This window comes from Podarcis gaigeae, assembly GCF_964106915.1.
Source record: "Podarcis gaigeae genome assembly, chromosome: 1".
Classification (NCBI taxonomy): Eukaryota; Metazoa; Chordata; class Lepidosauria; order Squamata; family Lacertidae; genus Podarcis; species Podarcis gaigeae.
The window spans coordinates 125,644,205-125,666,016 of record NC_139678.1 but is presented as its reverse complement, the minus strand read 5'-3'; the positions used below and the strand labels follow the sequence as shown (position 1 = coordinate 125,666,016).

Here is a 21,812-nt window from a genome sequence, read left to right as displayed (position 1 = left end):
AATGTATTACAAGATGTAGGGCAAAAGGTCGGACTAAACCGCTCCCTTCGCAAGATTGAAACGCGTCCCGCTTTGGCCGCAAAAAAAAAACCCAACCACCTCCAACGCGCAACCCCACGCATGCTTCCGAAGAGGGTGGGTGGGTTTATTTTGACCCTCTAGCGCCACCGTAAAACAAACAAGCCGGGCTCTCTTAAGGTGGACGCGCCGAGTTCCGGAGCTTCCCCGGCAAAAGCGCCGAAATTTTTTGGGGGTGTTTTTTTTTTTAAAGCCGCGGTGCAGGGGGAGGACTTGGAAGGTGTGGGGAGACAAAGAGGGGCCGGGGGTGAGCGGCGACCCGCCTCCACAAGACAGTGCGGGAATAGAAGTTTTTCTTTAAAGGGGAGGGATTCCTTCCGCGCCACCTTAAATGCTGCGAGGGTGCCGCTTCGATTCTGAGGCAGAAGCAGGTCCCCGTGGCCTGGCCTGGGTGGGGCGGAGGAGGCGACGGGAGCGGGCCTCCCCCCTCAGAGAAAAGGAGGGTGTTTAGCGGCTTCTCCCCCCCCCCAGTCTATTAACTACCCCCAAAAAAAGCTGGCGGGGGGGGGCGCGCAACGGCTCCCCTTCACGGGGCACCGCAGCCGCTCCCGTCCCTCAGGGAATGGCCGTTTCGAGCGGGAGAAGCGTCGCCTCAGCTTCTCTCTCTAACCACTGAGCGGCACCACCATGACCTCTCCTCATGGCCGCCCCCGAAACAACAACAACAACAACAGCAAAAGACCAAACCCCCTTCCCTCCCCGCCAACAAAGCGGCTCCCCAACCCCGGAGGTTTTCGGCCGCCTCACGACCCCTCAACTCCACCCGTGCCGGACTCCTGGAATGCGCGCGCCGAAAAGCGGCGCGCGCGAGATAGACCGTTATCAGGCTGAGGAGGGGAGCGGGGGGGGGGCGGTTTGGTGGGAAGAGCAGCAGTGTGTGCGGTTATTCGCTCGCGCGCTTTCTCCTCAGGACTGAGGCGGCGGTTGAGGCAGTTCCCGCTCTCTTTCTCCCCCTCATATACTCGGGGCGGTGTGTGTGTGTGTGTGGGGGGGGGCACACGCGTCTCCCTTTTCCGTGAGGGGTGTGTGTAGGGGGGGGCGCGCTTGTTTTGAGGCCTCGGGTCGCTGCGGACCCGGAGAAGGAGGCGCCCGGAATGGACGCTCCCGCCTTTCCCTTCCGCCTCCTCGGGTGTCCCGGGCGGCGGCGGCTGCTGCTGCTGCTCTTCCCCCCTCACTCGCTCCCTTCTGCCGACCCAGCAGTCAACCCCCCTTCTCTCTCTCCCCCCCCCACTCCACGCCGCCCCACCATTTCACACGCCTCTCCTCCCTCCAACCCGGCCCCCTTTCCCGCCGCGTTACTTCCCTCGCTCCTTCTTCTCTCCTCCCCACCATTCCCGCCTCTCCCCGCCCGGCGCCTTAAGTTTGCTCTTCTTCTGCCTCGCCCGTGTGCTTGCGCGAACCGCCGCGTGTCTCCCATTTATTATATATTTATTGGGCTTTAATTTCCTGCCGGGCGAGCCTCTCTCTCTCTCTCTCTCTCTCTCTCTTTCTGTCCTCCGCCTGCATGCATGCAAAACGGCAGTGCTGGCGGCCGGAGCAGCAGCAGCAGCAGCAGCAATCGCAATTTGCAACCCCCCCCCCTCTTTTTTTTTTTTGGCCAAGAGGAAGGGCTCTATCCTGCCCCTAAGCTAACGTAGGGAGACTATTTTTAGGGAAGAGAGGAGGAGGAGGGGGGAAAAGAAAAGAAAAGTAGGAGGGGAAGCAGAAGAAGGGAGAAAGCTGAGCTTTTTATTTTGGATTCCAAGAGGAGGGAAGGAGGAAGCGAGGGAAGGAGGGAGGGGAAGGCATCGCCACCAGAACCACACCAACCCTAAAGTGGGGCGGGTGGGGGGGGGGAAACAAAAAAAACAAAACCCCAAAGCGAGGAAGGACAACCCCAGAAAAGGACTCACTTTGCTTGATGACTCAACGCAACTAATAATCATTTGTCTCCTCTCTGGCGAATCCCTCGTGTTGTTGTTGCTGCTGCTGCTGCTGCTGCTGCTCTCACTGCCTGGCGGAGGGAGAGATTGAAAGTGACACATCGGGCGCTGCTTGCCTGCTCGGCGGCCACCAGAGCACCGGCTCCTGCTGCCTCTTCTTCTCCTGCTCGTTCGGGATAGCATCTCTCCCTCTCCCCTCTTTAGAGGCAGCCTCTCCACCCCTTTTTTTCCTCCCCCTCCCCTCTTTGATTTCTCTCCCCCCCCACCACCTTTTTTTTTTTTTTTTGCTGGAAGGTGAGAGAAATTAGTGTTTCCCTCCCTCTACTTCCTCATCGATCCCAGGGCTCTCTCTCGCTTCTTCTTTCGCATTCACAACCACCTCGGGTGCCCTTTCGGGAAGAGCTCTTTCCTCCAAGCACCCAAAGCCCACTCTGGCGCAAGACGGCGAGGCATCCTGACCTGGGAGCGCAAGCCTCCTCCCCCCCAAAACCATCGGGACTTGAGGTGGCGGTGGGTTGGGGGAGACGAAATAGACGAGGAGAGAATAATAACGTGCAGAGAGGAACCCAGAAAACTTTCCACCCTGGATTCTCTACTTTTGATCCATGGACAGAGCCCAACTCAGCCAAGTTACGGACAGACTATAAGCAGTAAGTACTCCAGGAAAGCTCTCCGATATTCACGGCGGTGGTCCTGAAAGGTTTCTCTTAAGCAGCTAGATCGAAGCAAACAAAATAATTTACGGATGTCTCTCGCTGTGACGGAGGTGCTTTTGGCTGAAATGTTGCTATTCTATATTACGCTCCCATTTGTTTGTTTCTGCGTGACTCCGCAAACAGCTCTAGCCGTGGCTTTTCTCTCTCTTTTTTGGTTTTTGCTGCGCTACGTTGTGTAATCAAGCTTGAAAACTCAATCTGCTTGAGATAGCAGTTCGGCACAAAATATCGAACCGACCTGCCAATGCACATTCTAGCAAAGGGGAAATCCCGGAGGATGCAGGGATTTTTCCCCCCTTCCCTGCCGATCCAATTTGTACTTTAATGTTCCTTTGCCTAAGAATAAACAAAACAAAGCGGGAAAGAAGCGGCAAAGAATAGACTTAAGGCATCGATTTCTAAGTGTGTTTAAAAGCAGAGAGGAAGATGCCTGGCACGCAGTATTTTTTTAAAAAAATGCTTTTTTAAAATTAAGTTTGGAAGTGGGGTTACATTTTTAAGTGACCTTAGGTGTCAAAATAGATCTGCCTGCCATTCCTTCCTAGTTCTCCCGGTACTGGACCCATTTTTAAATGTATTACTAGGTACCTAATTGAACCTCTTTACTGGTTCGCACGCCATCTGAAATGCATTAGTCCTTTGAATACAGTGTACTGCATACTTGCTTCTAAATAGATTTGTTTGCCCAAGTCCCTTGCTTTTCTAAATTGCACTGGACCCCAAAGACGAAAACCGTAGCCTGTAAATAGCTTCGGTACTAGCAATAACTTGGTTTACAAAGCTGAAGTTGAATGAATGATCAACTTCCGTGACCCTTCCTTGTTAGCTGCCGGCTCGCAGCAGCAGCAGCATCGGAAGCGCGTTCACTAGTCAGGTGCAAAAGCGAAGCCTTCTGGCTAAGTTCCTCCATGCTTATGCAGATCGTTTTAAATTGTGGCTTGAAGTGCTCTTCCTTTTTTAATGCATATGTGATTAATTGATACATTCAGTTTGGATGCTTCTGAAGTGGTACTGCTCATTTCTTTTTCCCTCTTCTTCTCTCTCTTTTTCTAGGTCCTTGCTCCTTTTATTGTGATCTGCCTGTGGGAACATTGTCTCCAACTCAAAGTAGTATGGACCGGAGAAGTGAGAGTCCCTGTCTAAGGGATAGCCCAGACAGAGGGAGCGGCAGCCCTGATGTCAAATGTCCTCCCCCTGTGAAGGTGGCCAGACTTGAACAGAATGGCAGCCCTATGGGAGCCCGAGGGAGGCCCAATGGCTCTGTCACCAAATCAGTGGGAGGTAACAAACCTAGTTGACTAATGTATACATAACAGGCTGACGGCTGTGTTACAATGGCACAGGGTGTCAGGGTTCAGGTTGGTGAAGCTTGAGTGTCTCTTGGTGTAGGGTTACAGGAAGAAAGTCAGTGGCAGACTGCTAACGTCCCTCTTGCTTCTTTCATCAGTAACCAACAGCCTCATTATGGTTAAACAGGAAAGTGGTTTATACAGAAGGTGGCATATTTTGGGCATCTTGCCACTGTGTATGAGGTGTTAGCTGGTTATGTCACTGTTAGAGTTCTTAGCTTTTCCTGGAAAGCTTAAAGGTGTTCCGTTCTCTGCCCCTGTGTTAGAAGGACATATAAAATGTTCTGGGGTTTTTTGTTTGGCTTTTGTTCTGGGTTGCTTTCTAAATCATGACTTTTTTGCACTGTTACTGTATTTGCATCATGGGACAAAAATATTAGTTCTTTAACTCAATTAAAAAGGAATTTAATTATATCCCTAGTATTTTACAGTTTAACTGGAAGCTAATTTAGAATATTTTATAAAAGTTTTGGAATTGTAAAGTGAAGCTTATCTTACTTGTATCTCAGAAAGCGGGTTGGGTTTTTTTTTAGTCTTGTAATGGTGAAAATCTATTCATTTTTGTAGCTAAGAATGCATGGAGAAAAAGAATTTGTTCTTCAAAATTTTATGAATGGCTTGTTTCTAAATAGGAGTACTGGTAACTTGCTGTACTATACACCTTATGAGTCTAGTTTATTTGCCGTACACTTACTGTACCTATTACTAGTCTAGCTTATTTGAGATTTATGGAATCCAGTAGAGTAGCTTAATGATGTTCTAGGGTCCCAACACACTTATTTGGAAGAAAACTTTTCATAGCAATCAGTAGAATATAATACCAAGTAAATGTACAAGATAATAACTTTAAAGAATACTCTCCGAAACAAAATGGGATATTTTTTTCCTTTTATGGACAGTTGCTAGAATGATTTTTTAAATGCACTGCTAGAGTTGTTGGACAGTGTATATATCATTTTTTCTAGATACTCTTTCTTCCATGTTCTGTGGTATGATTTCAGTGTCCCAAGTAGATAAAATCCCAAACATGCAGCTGCTTAAAGATCTTTAGTTCTGAATGTCATGATTTCTCACTTCTTTTACCTTATCTTTGCACCCAGATATAAGTGCAGGATCTAATATTTCTGCACAGTTTCTAAAGAAGAAAAAAATACATACAAAACAGGTTGTTCTGCAAAATATGTAACATATTACATATGTCAAAAATCTTATTGCATAGGAAGAAATGCAAGAAAATGCAGCTTGCTCAGTGGGATTACTAATTGCCAAAGATAGTTAAGAAGCAGTAGGTTGAGGTTATCTTCTTCCCCTAAGTTAGTTATCTGTATATTCTAAGATAATAAGTAATGAGTAAAGACAGCTAATAGTGGATACAAGAGTTTAGACAATGCTTAGAGAGTTGGTGAATGAACCTTTTTCTCACTCTTGCTCTTATTGATTTGTTCTTAGAGGCAGAAAAGAAAAAGTGTTAAATTAAATATTATGCTAGAAAGAAAGTTTAAAAAGTAATAATGGAGTACTTGTGGATTTGCTGCTGACTAAATCTTTCTGTAAATATTTCGAGATATGCCCTGCAGTAGCTGGGGGCTATTTGAAGCATTATTGCTTTTTAAGAAAGGGTTTGCGGGTTTGCGTTAATGTCTTTTGGGTTTCTAATCTACACTGAGGTGTGTGTGGGAGGCTCATTTTTAAATTTTGGCCTATGTATGTTTCCAAATTGCTTCAGTGCTTTGCCACAAGAAGGTCACAACAGTTTGTGATATCAAACTGTTCAAACTGTAGACGTTCAGTCAAGTGTGATGTTGGATACAGGATTTTATTCAGTTTTACATGGAGACTTTCATTACTCAAGGCCAGCTCCTAAGGGGTTACCTTCATATGAACTGCTGATACATTTTTTCTGTTAACTTCTTGTTTCATAAAGTTGCTTGTAGTCCTTGTACTTGTTGGCTAGTGTTCCATTTTTAAGTAAGAATGAAAAAATGTTTGATTTCTCAACTCAGCAATACATATTTTTTAAAGTACTTTAAGTGCTACTATCTTGATAGGGCAATGTCTGTTTTAAATTGATCGTCATTTTATATTAAAATCTTTTAGGATAACTAGCTTAACTGTCTCATGAATGGCTTTTTGCTACATCCCTTTCTAAAACGATGACACTTTTCAGTACAAATCACAATGTAGCTTTAAAAGCTGTATTGCAATGGTATGAAAGTTGTACCTTTACTGTAACTGTAACACTCAAATATGATTTTTATAGAGGTGAAAATAGTTATACCAGCAAGGAAAACTAAGGCCATGTGTAAAAATATTTGGCCTATGAAAGTTAGTTAACAAGATACTATCTAGTTACGTTAATATTCAACATGTAGTATAGTTAAAAGAATTTCCAAGATTTTTCATATATGGTGGGTTTGATATTTAATGAAAAGCTGAGGAAAGTTCCTGAATTTCACATCAGTTGCTTTAAAAATAGCATGACTATAGAACCCTACTTCTCTTGTTTCTCTTTGTGGGGTGAAAGTAGATAATACATGGATTATCACTATGTTCTATTTGATTAAATAATGAGTTAACAGATCTGAAGACACGGCCAAGTGATGAACTTATATTGGTAGACTTCCTATTTTTAGAATTCCTTATTCTTTATAATGATATCTCTAAGTAAAGGCAAAAACTCGCATGGATATGCAATTGTACTTCACTGTTTTTTTGGGAGGGGAAGGCATGGTAAAATAGATTTTACGGGAAGTTCTGTAACTAGTGGCATAATAGCTGTTCTAGAGTGAAAACTTTTTTGACATTGGGAAGAGAGATAAAAGTCTTGAAAAATCCTAAACAAATGTTAAGCAGGGTGTGGTAGAAGTAAGTTTCCCTGGGGACTTAAAAACCTTTTACTATTTACAGTGTTAATTTTAGCTGAAGTAGTCAGGGTTAACTTTTTTTTGCCTTAGGTATTCTAGCACTTCCTGCAGTTACCTAAGTAGTCTGTTTTAAACATCTATGTAATAAAACAGAAGTGCTGTGATACTCATGATTGGCAGTTTTTATAGTGAGACTGTGGGAGAAAAAGGCAAATATCTCTTTAAAACACATATGACGCCTGGGAGAGAGGTTAAAGCAAGCAAGAGCTCTGTGGTGTTGACAGCTTTATATCCCTGCTGGGTAACATTCACTTACTAGAATTGGCGTCCCCTCTCAGTTAGTAATTCGCTCCATAAGGATTTTGAAAAAGGATGATTAATGGTCAGGAAACTCAGATTTGTAAAAATCCTGATTAAAATGTATCTGTGTTCACGATTCTTCAATTCTCATGTGCATTTACATTTTATTAGTCTTTAAGAGATGGAAAATCAGTCTGAAGAACTCAAGTAAAAACTGTGCTTAATAATTAAGGCTATGATCCTAATTTAACAGATTTAGAAGTGTTAAAATCAGTGGGGGTTACTTTAAACAAATCTTCTGTTTTGTCCTTTGGTGAAATAAACTGAAATATAGAATCCACTAGCGCCACATGCTAAAATCTAGTATAATAGTAGGATATTTCACCTATACCAATTGATTCCTATAGTGGTGGTAGAAGCTTGAAGTGCATCTTTTTTACGATGTTAATACTGATTCAAAAACTATTAGAAATTTACCTAAATAGAAGTTGAGGGGCGGCGGCATGTTTAACAAAGTTATATTTTAATATTTTATTGGAAGACCAACCTTTTGTGCTATTTCTCAATGGGCTATATAAAATAAATGATAACCTATACAGTTTAAATGTTAAGAGAAATACGCATATTTGAATACAGCTGTTTTGATTATAAAATATTCAGTTTCTGTCTTTTTGGAAGTTAAATATAGGTACACTTCTTAATCTGGTTCAGTGTTTATCAGATAAATGATAATTATGTTTTAAAAAGCTAGCAGAATAATTTATAGCTAGGCCTTAATTGGTGTTAACTCAGAATAAAAGGCCCATTGCATTCAGTGGGAGTTACTTCAAGAGAAGTTCGAACATGGTTGCAGTGTTAGATACCAAACATGAAGCCCAGTCTTATGAATATTTATTTAAGTGTCATTGAATTCAGTGTTTCTTACATCCAAGTAGAATTACAGTCTTTGTTTTCAGGCCTAGCGTACTATTGTTGACAGCAGTAACATATAAGTAATTACTACTACTAGTAGAACCAGGTGTAGGAGTATGTTGTGACCCTTTATTACTGTTGACAAATCTAATGATGGGAAATCAAGGTTAATGTTTGAAGCATTCAGATAGGACACATTGATCAGAGCATTGATATAAGTTGTCATCTGAATATTGTGTGTGACAACTGTTAATGTGATTTACTGGTAGAGAATAATACTTTGTATTTCATTACTGTTCCTTCTATTCATTGTAACTGTGTGAGAGGTATATTGCATTTCCTTGTATTTGTAAAGGTTGAATATACCTTGATAACGAAAGCTAGTTCAAATGACAAAGACAGGTTTTCTCTTGCACAAATTTGGATTACACAAATTTTATATAATATAACATCTTGGATAATACACATTTTAAAAAAAAATAGTGCATGTTAACATTTTTAAAAGTATTGATTCATATATATATATATATATATATATATATATATATATATGTTACAAAACTAAACCCTCTAAAGTAAACTTTGAGGAACAGTATTGCTCTTTAGATAGTATAATGAGTTTTATACTTTTTTACATCCGTCTTTGTCTTTTAAACATGAACATTGCATACACTTGGAGTCACCTAGTATGCCATCTCCTTTCTCCCAGTGAGAGAATATTCTTCTGTGATTTCTGTATTAACAGCAAATCTGTAGTTGATTTGGTTTCAAAATATTTGCAGCTCAGCATCCACAAAAATATAAAATATCATCCAATGAGGAGTCATCTAGGATCATTTTGGAACATTTTACTTGAAATGTTCTTCATAAAGTTGTAACCATAAGAGATTTGAAACATCAGTATTAGCTCTAAGTCTTTTATGCATGTTTGTTTATACTTTGGAAAAATTGGATCAGATGCTTACTTGGAAGTAAATCCCAGTGATTTCAATAGAATGCATGACTGTTAATGTTTTGAGAAACACAGTCATGTTTTGGATTTAGGTGCAGAGTAAATTGTCTAGTCAGGCTTTACATTGCCTGTCTATCTGCATGTGCATTAAATTTACTTGGTTAGAAGTGTAGCTGAGTTGATTGGGAGAAGCATGCTTAGGATCAAGACCATTATAATATTTTTCCAAACTTCTCTGTTGATCAGGGCCCATCAGCTCCTTTATTTCTGTTAATGTAACATTAATATAGACCATATTTCCCTAGAAAGTGAGCAGATCTGTAGGCTTTTTTTTTGTATGGATAGCTGTAGGATGAGGAGTAAGGAGTCCAAGTCTACTTATTTGAAATAACAAAACAGTATGATTCATTTCCAATTAAATGTGTTTTGGACGAGCCAATATTCTTATGTTTTGTACATGCATTCTGATGCTAACATCTATTTACTAGAAACCAAGTTTAAATGATTTCTTACTACATAGCACTGGGGCTCTAGTGTCAGCAGAAGTACATGGAGTAGACTAACTCTGTGTCTTCCAGTCTTGTACTAAATGTTGATATATGATAGGTTTTTTATTAAAAAATTAAATCTATTAGTAGCTTATCTGCTGAAAAGTGGTTATGGTCAATGTAGCCTATCTGTGTATACAATAAAGTATACAAAGTGTAACATTTTCTCCAATGCACATTAACTGGTAATAGTGGAATGCATTGTATCACCTGTGCAAGAAATGTATTTCAGTAACGCTTTATAAATCTTGATGTTAATTTTTTACACTGAAACTGTGCACTTAGAAGTTGGAGAAAAAAAGTGGCGCTTTGTAAAAGGTATACTGTATACTATTTTGACAGACTTATATTCTGTAGGACTTCAGAGCTGGGCAAAGTGCGATAGTTAATGACAATATAATGTAGAATGTATGCTGATATAATTCTGAGCTAATTTAGTGTTACCAAAGCAAGCCACAGAAAAAACCCCTGACGGTAGTATAGTAAGCATGAAAGTGCAACAATGAAACAATGCATCATCATTATTGTTAATGAATTTCATTTTCTCTTTGGGAATAACTGAAAATTATGTGGAATAAGTGAAAATTAGGAAAGCATTAGGCCATTATAACCCAAGACATTAAGCAGACTAATCTAGTTCCATATCATATAACATTGGGTAACTTATACGGGTTATTTACTGGGTTCTTTTCAGTAACGGTCAACAGCATTTTAAGATTAAAATACCATCTTTTAGGGTACTAGGGCTCAGCTCCTGCCTGTCTAATGGTGCTTTACAATCCAAGATAGTGTTCAGCTGACACAATGTGTGTATGTGACAGCATCCTCTGAAAGAGAAAGTGCTCATTTGGCAACACAGAATATTAACTTTGAACTATAGTGTGTGCTTAGCTGCCCCCCCAATAAATGATGAATCAATCCTATGTTAATTGATTCCTACTGTATAAACTCCTCAGAAACAGATGCACTTTCATATGAAGACATTCTATAAGTGAAACTGTTTTAAGAGCTAAAGCCACAACTGACAAACATTTGAGAAACTGAAGATTTCAGAGAAATGTACTTAATTATCTCTCCCGTGCTGCATTTTCTCACCATATTTAAGCTGAGCATTCATCAGGGAGTACTAAGCATTGATCTTGTGTTTGTGAAGAATAAGTTTCAGTTAATTTGGAGTGCAGAAAAAAAGGATCAGCATTGTGCAAGGCTTTCTCTATTATCGTATCTTTTTAAAGATTAGCACTAATATTTTCTTTTAGGGCCTTCATTATGTCTATTGTATTAACAATATCAATTCTAAAATTAGTATAGTTATGTCAATTTTACAACAGTATTGGGGAAATAAGTTCAGTAGGCTTTCTATTCTCTAAACTTACTTTGATTGCTTTGAACGTATTGTCTCTGATTGTTCATAGCAATGCGTGAGTTGTCCAGCAAATTGATTCCCCAAGTGATATAATATTTACTTTGTACCAACTAATTCCCCCCTCTCTCTATAACTTTTAATTTTTAAAAGTGTTTGATGCAAAAATATTTAAGATTAAAAATTAATTTTTCTAATGAGACAAGTAGAGGATATTTCTAGAGGTGCTCTGCTCTTTGGGGATTTAACACAACTGTCTTACAGTAATGTCAATAATTTAACGAAAATCTGTGCAGTCTTAGATACAAAAGCCTTAGAATTTAAGGACTGTTTTACATGTAATGGGTTATGGAAATAAATGAGTTTACCACATGTTTTAGTGAGTAAAATGTAAAGTGCAAGACAGCTTTGTGTGTGTGTGTACACACATGTGCATGTTCTGTGCAGAGCTACAATTAGCATTGTGTGTTAGTGGTAGTGAAACTAATGCAGGCATTTTTCAAGTTATGGCATTCACTGGAAAAATGCAGTAAACTGGTTTGTGTACTGCTGTGAGATGCAAACCATTTATTGGTGGATGTTTGATGCAGTTAGAATTGTTTACATGTCTCAAATAATAATAATAATAATAATAATAATAATAATAATAATAATAATAATAATAATAAATTTATACCCCGCCCATCTGGCTGGGTTTCCCCAACCACTCTGGGCGGCTTCCAACAGTATATTAAAATACAATAGTCTATTAAACATTAAAAGCTTCCCTAAACAGGGCTGCCTTCAGATGTCGTCTAAAAGTCTGGTAGTTGTTTTTCTCTCTGACATCTGGTGGGAGGGTGTTCCACAGGGTGGGTGCCACAACCGAGAAGGCCCTCTGCCTGGTTCCCTGTAACTTGGCTTCTCGCAGCGAGGGAACTGCCAGAAGGCCCTCAGCATTGGACCTCAGTGTCCGGGCGGAACGATGGAGGTGGAGACGCTCCTTCAGGTGTACTGGACCGAGGCCGTTTAGGGCTTAAAAAAATATTATTATAAAAAAATGAATCAGACCATTTCCCCAAGTTTTAGGTTGTTAAAGATTGCTGTGCTGTTAGAAATTAATAATTCTATGTGTCTTCAGTAGGACTAGAAATATACTTGCTATCATATGACCTGCTTCTTTGCAGTTTATGAGCAGTCATTCGTGCCTTTCAGTAGTTATTACTGAAACTGTGGTCAAATGTTCCTATGTTGTATTTAGAGATAGCAGGATTATGCATACTATAATATAATCTTTGCATTTGTGCAAAATAGAATTTCAGTTAAAGATGAAACAAAAGGAATCTTAGGGTGGTATCCAATAATGCACTTCCGTTAGTACAGTAATTCCCACTCATGCAACACAACTTCCCTTCCCTCTCCACTTCCCATGTACCCTTCCCAAATTTGGTACAAATTTAGGGAGTGCACACGGGGGAGTTTTGTTGCATAGACGAAAGTCCATTTGCTAACAGAAGCACATTGCTGCATTCTACTCCTTTAATAATGGCTGGTTGACACAATATATCACCCCCAATGATTCCAGATGTGAATCAGGTAGTTATGGATATGGAAGACATTCATTTTCCAGCAGTTTTTCTAACTGGTTTACTGCCCTGTTCCCATATTAGCCTGGTTTGCGTATAATGCTAAACCATGGTTTAGAATTATATCCATAAGCAGGAATGAACCTTGCTCTTGCATAGTTCCTCGCTTCCTGCCTCCTGTTCAACTGCATGAAGAACTTAACAGGTATTTAGTTCCAACTTTCAATTTATCCTGACTTGTGTCATATGTACCAGAGATTGTGGTTTAAAACAAACTCTAGTTAGTTAAACAAGCCAGCTTCAAACCCCATAGTTCCAAGTTGGTTTGTTTTGATGCTGACCAGAATTTGTTTTAAACCATGAACATTGGTTCCTCTGATATGACAAGCTAGGATTAGTGGAAAGTCAAACTAAACTCTTTTAAGGTTTTCTCCCAACCTCAAGGGAGAAAGAAGGAAGAAAGCATTTGAGCCTGAGACTTTCCTTAGGTTCCTTCTTGATTGTGCATGTGGTGCCAAGCTGTGGTCATTATCCATGCGAATGTGCACCCATAGGCAGTCTATGTACATGGAGAACAAATGTATTCTGCATAGTAAAATTGGAGATGTATGCAGACTTGAAAAGAAACTTGAGTCCAAGGAAATATGATTAAGATCATAACCTAAAATCGTATAGGTGGAAGTTAGTTCCATTTAAAACAATGGAAGTAGGTTCCCACATCACATTTTTAAAGATACAAGGTGTCATTGTTAACTGGCAGATATTTACTTGTTACATGCCACTGTTTCTTTGGTAAACAAAGAAACTTGTCTTCAATAACTTGATTTGCAGTTTTTCATAACATGCAATAGTGTTGGGCCTAGAAGCTACTTAAGTTTATCTCTAAGATACGTGGTTTAGGCTGCAAACCTAGTCACATTTACGTAGGTGTAAGACACATTGAAATTAGTGTGGCATTAGTTCTGAGGTTATGTGGGTAGGATTGCACTGTTAGTTGGACTAATATAACATAATAATAGTATTGTGAGAAAATTTTCTTTTTTGTTTAGCGTATTTATTTGTCAATAGGTTTCTGGGTTTTTATTTCATTCCATGTAAAGGTGTTTAGGATTATGTTTAGGATCTTCCTTTTAAAAGATAAATATTGCTGATGCAGTCATATTACAAATGAAGCATGCCCTTTGAATAACCTATATTTTAAAATGGAAAATAAAATCATATTTTTATGTGATGTGCCTTTCCATTATTTATATGTTATAACTGAATATGCATATCTCTTAGATTTGCTATTTTGTATTTTATTGGCTATTAAGGAATAAAAATCTCACTTATGAGTTATGCATTACTTTGCAGTAAAAGGTGCCTTTCATAATGTCTTTTCCCAACTTACAAATAACTTTTTTGCCATAATACTCACATGCTAGCAGAGCAACATGATAGATGTCTCCTTAAGTGTCGTAGTAAAAGAAAATGACTTGAATTTTGAGGCTGTGGATAGTTTATGTTGTTTTGGACCAATTTCCCAAGCAGTGATCGAAAACAGATTACAATAACAATTATACAGTCAGAAGATGCAATATCCATTTCTGTTTTAATTGGGTGAAAGAATAATAAAAACATCATTAAGAAAAATGAGATGGACCTGTCACATAGTCTACCAATTTTTAGACTTTGAGAAAATACAGAGTAACTGAACTGGTGTTTAGTTTACTTCATCTTGTTAGCTAAAATCTGTATTTATGGTGGAAAATATGCGACTTGTGCTCACAGACATGGACAAGTTTTTAGTAACTGCTGTTATTAAGATTTTAAAGTAGAGGTGAAATAATTGGGCTTATGCCTTTTAAATTCAGTGAGAGGAAGCACTTCCTGTTGCCAGTTTAATTCCTCCTCCCCTTTGTTCATTACAACTTGATTCGTTTGTCATCTGCCAGCTTTATGAAATGGAAGGAATATCTGAGTAGTGGAGACAGTGAAGTTTTCTTCCCAAAATGTGTCTTGGATCCTAACTTTTGTTCCATGAATGGAAAATAATTCACATTCATGGAACAGGGTTATTTTGCCTTACCCATCCCTCCGAAGACCCCAGGTCCCTGAAAATATGCTCCTGGTTGTTGGATGGTACAGGATTTGGTGCAGCAAGTTACAGATGGATGGAGAGTTCATAAAAACTTATCCTTATTACACAAACAGAGGAGCAACTAGGATGTAAACCATCGTACACTTTTCTCAGCTCTTTGTCCTAATTCGTGCAGCTACTTTTTGTGCTCCATCTCCCCACCCCACCACTGCAACCTTTCTCTCCATGAATGTACAGTGTGAAAGCTGTTGTCTGAGTGACGTCAGTTCCCAGTTTAATGGCCTCAGTTCCCAGTTTAGTATGCTATTGCAAACTGTTGAAGTACTGAAGCTGGGCCTGCCTGTCATGTAGCATTCAGCTGACCTCTTCACCAGTGACTACCTGCATTTTTCCTCTGTGGGGATAGAAGAAAAGGTCTCAGAGTGGTGACTATAAACAAGTCCTGCATCTAGATCAACTGAATTAATAATTAGAGATAAAGTAAGGTCCCTGGCAAACTGTAAGCTTTGTTATGACGTTATTTGCAAACTTCCCAGTACAGTAGGTGTGCTTGCTTATTTCAGAGCTTTCCAAATTTTTCATGTTGGTGAAACATTTATTAGACATGCATCATTTCATAACATAGTAATTCAGTTTTACTAGCAAACCAGAGGTTAGACTAACCCTTTTGCAGCTCCAGAAGGAGCAAGGCGAGCGTTCGCGCAACACACCTACACACTGCAGCCGACAGACAAACAAACGTGTCTCGACAGACAGTTTGGAAAGCTTTGGTTCAGTGGCATAGCGTGGGGGGTGCAGGGGGGGCCGGCCGCACCGGGCGCAACATCTGGGGGGTAGGGGTAGGGGGCGCAAATCCACGGGTTAGGGGTGCAAATTACTTGCCTTGCCCCAGGTGCTGACAACCCACGCTATGCCACTGCTTTGGTTTATTTGTTTGTTGAACTCTGTAAGCCCTTAGAACTGACATGATCCTCCCCAGTCTCTTAAAAATAGTATTTGCCAAACTGTACATCAGAAAATACGTGCAATATTCAATTATGATACAATAATTTACCAATATCATACAGCATAACAAAAGTGTTGTGGTGGAAATAAATGGTGATTATTTCTGATAAAATAGGAAAAATGAAAGATATTAGAGCTACCTTATTACTAACAGATTCTATTAATATCACATAAGGATGTAGTGCATCTTGTACTTTATTGTACTTCGTTATTCTAATACAAAATAAAAAGGCTCAGTTTCTCTTTAAATGTACAACTTGCTGCCTGCTTTCTCTGACTTTTGCTGTGTTTTCATTTGGACATGCATACTGTATCCCAAATTCTTATAAACTATTAATCAATATCAGATCAATAGCGTTTGCTTTGCTCCTAAGAGATTGCCATACATGTTGCTTTTAAGAGATGAGTCTTTTATATTCCAATACTATCCCGTTTGAAATTACAAGAGGATCATTTGTAATGTTATGTCCAGTAGTATTTTGGATTTCTTTTATTGCCAAATTTCAATGTATTAGTCTAGGGGTATGTCCGAAAATGTAAAAAATTGCTCTCAAAGCCCTAGAGTGTCAACATTTATCACTGGCATTTGGGGATATTGTGCTTAATTGTGTTGGTGTAAATACTAACTAAATAATAATGTGTGGAAATTCCCCTGAAAGTTTATAAGCATTTTCCCAGATCCATTTTCAGATTTCCTGTTGCATTTCTTTTGCAAGATCCATTTTGTTTGATCTGAATTTATTGTTGGTTCCAAATTAGCTTGAATTTTCTCCATACAACCTAATGCATTGTTTGATTGCTCGGAATTATTATTTCAAGCTCCTTGCAGTCTCACAATGAACCATATATTACTAGTGATTGCATAATTACAGTATATATTTGACTTGGGAGATATTGAAAGGTGAGGTATATGCTGATTTCTTCCTGAATTGACTTTTAAGTGTTCCTGCCGCTTAGAAAAATGGTGCCATGAGAGGGCAAGATTAGGAAGAAAGGAGCCTTCCCATTTGGATGTTTAGACTGCAGAATATACGGTGGCTCAGAATATGGTTTAGCGTTGCGTTCCTTGGTTCCTAAACTGGCAGAGTATAGAACCATATTTTACTTGTGATGTAAAATGAGGCCTTTCAGACTACCAGTTTCCTTGTACAGTAATCCAAGATCTTTATAGCACAGTTCAGGTGGAGACTAGGCAGAAATAAAAGGTTGTATAGTAGGAAGGTGATCTCATGGAACATTTATCCTTACATTTCAGGCTAGGAGCTTCTGGAGTCTAGAAACAGAATTGTTAGTATATTGTGCAGATGATTCAAATCATAATGGCAGTACTTTGTGAGCAAACTAGTCACAGTAAATTTGAGGATATTTCTACAAGCAACAGCATTATGCACACACCAGCAAATTGATTTTCTTAATATTCATGTACATATCCTAGTTTGCAATATGTATGTTGCTGTTCATTCAGCTTGCATAGAACTGAAAGGTAATAATACTTCAAATTCTTTGATGAAAAGTTAACTAATAAACCTTTGTTTGCAAATTCAAGGACTCTCAAAAGTTAAATGAACATGGTGTGAAATGAATATTATTAACATCTGTTATTGCAAGACCATTCTACCTATAGGGAAAATAGGGTAATAGTCTTGGAAATTGATTACAGTATAGTAGCTGCCATATAATATCAGGCTTTTTTTTTTGCATTTTGGGTAAGTAGACATAGAATACAGTGAATGATAGGCAAATACAGAGATGTATGTTTGAAGTAAAAAGTTTTTTAAATATAAATTCTTCAGGATACCATCAACATGCAGGGCTAAGACCCACCTTGTTAAAGTATACAAGAGTGCCCCTGAATGAGGATTTATTTTTTATATGCATCGGACTCAAACTTCTGTGCACCTGGAGGCTTCCTCCCTTCTTTTTCTGTTCTTGATGCCTTCCCATGTTTCCCTTTTTCTCTATTAGGTAAATATAACCTAGTTTACATAGGCAGCCATAAGCTTGGCAGCCATAAGCTTGGGAGCAATGGTGAAAGGAGAGCAAGAAGAAATAAAGAATTATTTTCCAACCTAGGGCCAGACCCTGGTAACCATGCAGTTCAGAGGGCTTAGAAGCAACTCAAGGGACAAAGCAAAATAATTAGTATTTGGAATATATTAATAGGGTTGGTTTATATGTAATAACAAAACCGCTTTGAGATTTTTTATTTAAAATATAAAGCGGTATAGAAATGAAATGGGGGGGGGGAATCGTAGTATGGCATTAAGTGATCAAGCTCTATGCTTGTGTGCTTCTTTCTTCCCTTGGATAGGTTGCCCAACTTTGGATGTAATGGCAGACTCTGGTTTGACACTAAATTGGAACCGAGGGAGAAAATTGGAGTATGTAAAGAGAGAAGGGGACACATGTGCTAAGGCCAATGATGTGGGTTTTCTGGGAATTTTTGGATAGAGAAAAATCCCAGAAAACCTTTCTTTTCAAATTAATATAATTAATGTAATTTGCACCATAAGTTTTTTAGTTTGCATCAGAATTTTTTCTGATGCCCTAGAGCATGAACTAATTTAGCATGTTTATTTTACTTGTATTCAGTAAACAAAGCTAAAAACTTTGAAATGGCCAAGCTTGCCTATGCTTTATTGAAGTTGGCACCCATTGATTGTTACTAATGAATTTATAAAACAGAATAAAGCACTGGATAGTTGCCATATGTCCTCTTTTTTCTGGACCCCTCTTTTTCAGGATTAAAATTTCTGTCCGGGAGGATTTTTAAAATTTGGCAGAATGTCCAGTTTTTTTATTTGTGTTTTTTTGTTTGTTTACAATATCCCAATAATTTGTTAAAATAGAAACAAATTTAAAAGCCCCATGCATCGTGCTCCCACCCCTTGTTTTTCATGAATGGAACGGGAGAACTCTGCAGCATGTCTGCACCCTTCTTCCCAGGGCCAATGAGGAACAGCGGCTGTAGGCCAGTGTTGTGGTCACATGGGCGTTTGTAATTGTGGCACCCACGGCTCTACTCTGGCAGGCTCGTTAAAGTTAAGAACATTGCTACTAATAATATACCACAGTTTCTATAGCCTACATATAGTAGGGGTATTTAAAATGAGAGTCATCCTAGCAATCCGTTGTTAAACGTAGAAGTCTGTAAATATGTTCTCCTTTTTCAAAGTATAGCAACCCTAGCACTGGAAAATCTTCCACTCCACATTTCTGTCTATAGCCTAATGATCAAGCTCTGTAGCCATCAAGCTATGACTGTACCAACAAGCTATGACTGTACCAACATGCTCCAAATCATGCTTTATTGTTGCATTTAAAATGGCCTACAGTGCTCTAAATTAAGAGTGCTTCCCTTCATCACTTCCTTACATTTCCTTCTCATGAGCTATATGCCTTCATTAGGTTCTGTTTTACTTCTGGGTTCTATGTCATCATTGGTCAAATACAATCAAGTATTTAAAGCAGGAGTGTTTTTAGAAGTCCTTAATTGTTTTTAAATATGTTTTTATTTTATATTTACTTGTACTTTTTTACCACCATGTTTTCCCATTGTGTGCTCTTTTGGGAAGAAAGACAGGATAGAAGTTTAATAAAAATGAAATAAAATACGCTTAGTTTTGTAGCCTGAACAAGCCCCCTCAGCTAAATTTTCTGCCTCCCATCCCAATTTTAGTGGCAGTGAGAAAAAGTTATTTTTAAAAGTAGACATAGTGGTAGGGTGTGCTAATCTCAGGGCCCTAATGCAGTTGTAAATCTCTCCCTCCCTCAGATTGATTGAGTAAATTGCCCCATCAGCTGATTTGCACAGGATTGTGTCCCTGTGTGTATGTTTACCTTTGTGTGTGTTTGTGTGTGACCATACCCACCCCTTGCATGTGGCACCCAGAGGGTTGGTCAGAGACTAATGTTGTTCTTAGACTAAAAAAGATTAGCTACCCCTGATTGAAATCACCATTTAAAAATAATTATTACAAAGGATATGAGTTGCAAAACCAAATAAAGTTGATTGTTTTGGAACAATGAAATCAAATTTCTGTACTTTTGTAATCAACCATTATTTACATTTTTTGTAGCAAATAGATCTTGGTTTTTATTAGAATGGTAGGAGATACTTAAACAGCTGCAATTTTATTTCAACTGAAATTCAGCTAACAAAGCACACAACATCCATAAAAGGCTTCAGTTTTTAAATGTGATAGTGTCTTAAGGCATAGAGCAGAGGGTGCCTGCTGCTAAACAAAGTGTGTATACATGTATACATACCCAGATTCCTGCGGGTATGGAAAGCAAGGGGCCCTTAATCTTGCCTTTGTTGAGGTCATATCATGTTAAAAATAAATAATTAGGCACCAATGATATGAGGGCATTGTGACCTCATGGATTATTTACACAAGATAAAATACCACCAAACTACAGTACATCATGAGCAACAACTCTTGGACTTGGGTTAGCAGGCTCCCATAGAAGACAAGGATGAAAAGAATGTGTGTGAATTGTGGGACCTGGGTTGGTGAAGAGGGGAATTTCCATTTCAGTTGCTTTGGAAGGAGGAGCAGGGATGCTAGCTATCGCTCTTGAGCTTCCTGCGAAGTTGTGAGGGCTTTGATCAGTGGAGTGGGGAGGCTGTTGCAGTCCTGCTGCCTGGAACCAGGTGCCACCTTTGCAGATGGGAGCAGACCCACCCACCCTGGTGGAGTGCGCACTTGAAAACTCAACATTCCCACAAGGCAAGAGAGCCTGCGAACGTGTCATAAGGTAAAGGTAAAGGGACCCCTGACCATTAGGTCCAGTCGTGACCGACTCTGGGGTTGCACGCTTATCTTGCTCTATAGGCCAAGGGAGCCGGCGTTTGTCCGCAGACAGCTTCCGGGTTAGGTGGCCAGCATGACTAAGCCGCTTCTGGCGAACCAGAGCAGCACACGGAAATGCCGTTTACGTTCCCGCCGGAGTGGTACCTATTTATCTACTTGCACTTTGATGTGCTTTCGAACTGCTAGGTTGGCAGGAGCAGGGACCGAACAACGGGAGCTCATCCCGTCGCGGGGATTTGAACTGCCGACCTTCTGATCAGCAAGTCCTAGTCTCTGTGGTTTAACCCACAGCGCCACACGTGTCATACCTTGTATTTAAAAGCTTGGCAGGAGGGATGGAGAAACTTGGTGGGCCATCTTTGTCATTTCCCTGCAGTTTTGAACTTTCTGCCTTCCTCCTGAGTGCACTGTGTCTGCTGCTGAGCTTGTGCCATCACTTGCCTGAATAAAGATCTATTTGTTTTGATCTTTCAGGTAAAACACCTGTGTCTGGATTTGTTGGGTGGGAGCCAGGACGTAGTATTTGCCTGGGCAGTTTGGTAGTTCAGTCCCCCAGATTGTCCACTTGTTGTTGGACTACAGCTCCTATCCTCCCTGACCATTGGTCATGCTGGCTGGAGATGATGGGAATTTTAGTCCAACAATATCTGTAGTGCCAAAGGTTTTTCCAACCCTGCAATATAATATACAGTATTGTATAGTAGAAAAATCCGCTAATAATAATAATTCACTAAACTTGCCTTTTAAAATCAACAGGGTTTTCTAGTCTCTTGAGATGTGAATACAGTAGTTTCTTCACTTTTCTTCCTTTTGGAAAAAGCTTTTACTGTAAACTTACATATGATGACATCCTAATATTTCAGTACAAGGTCTATTTGTAGTCTCACTTTTAAGACATTGTAACGTGACCATTAAAATTAATTGTGGGTGGAATATGGCATAGAAATTGGCATTTAAAAATTATAGCTGTGCAGGGAATTCTCTTTAATTCTCTCATCCTGAACCATTTTTTAAAAATGCCACAGGCATCAAAAGCACTAGTATGTATTAAATAGGTGGTTTTATAAAAACATCTAAGGTACTAGTTCTAAAATGGCGTCACTCTTTTGAAGTGAAATATTAGTATATTTTCCATTAGTTCATGTTATTATATATAGTAGTGTGGGATATTTGTAAAACAACAAATGAAATGGCTAAGTTGTATTAAGAAATAACTAAGTTATGTTATGTTTTGTTTTTTAATATACATTTTTTCAGAGCCATAGCCTGCCTTTAACATAAATGGAAAAGTTGGGTTTGACAGGGTTTTTTTTCTTCCTCCTGGTAAGGAATTACATCTTC

General features: G+C 39.4%; 1 protein-coding gene across 2 annotated transcripts in view; it reads left to right on the top strand.

Annotated features, from left to right (window-relative positions):
* Positions 1 to 1,812: 1,812 nt before the first annotated feature.
* The window catches only part of SATB2 (SATB homeobox 2), a 121,770-nt gene continuing 101,770 nt past the window's right edge, over positions 1,813 to 21,812 (top strand). The window contains exons 1-2 of one of the 2 annotated variants that reach the window (XM_083707949.1): positions 1,813 to 2,650; positions 3,770 to 3,997. In XM_083707949.1, the coding sequence (XP_083564075.1) occupies positions 3,829 to 3,997 (169 nt within the window). In that variant the 5' untranslated portion in view covers positions 1,813 to 2,650; positions 3,770 to 3,828. The remainder of the gene's footprint in view (positions 2,651 to 3,769; positions 3,998 to 21,812) is intronic. The other variant, XM_083707950.1, reaches the window with a different exon arrangement.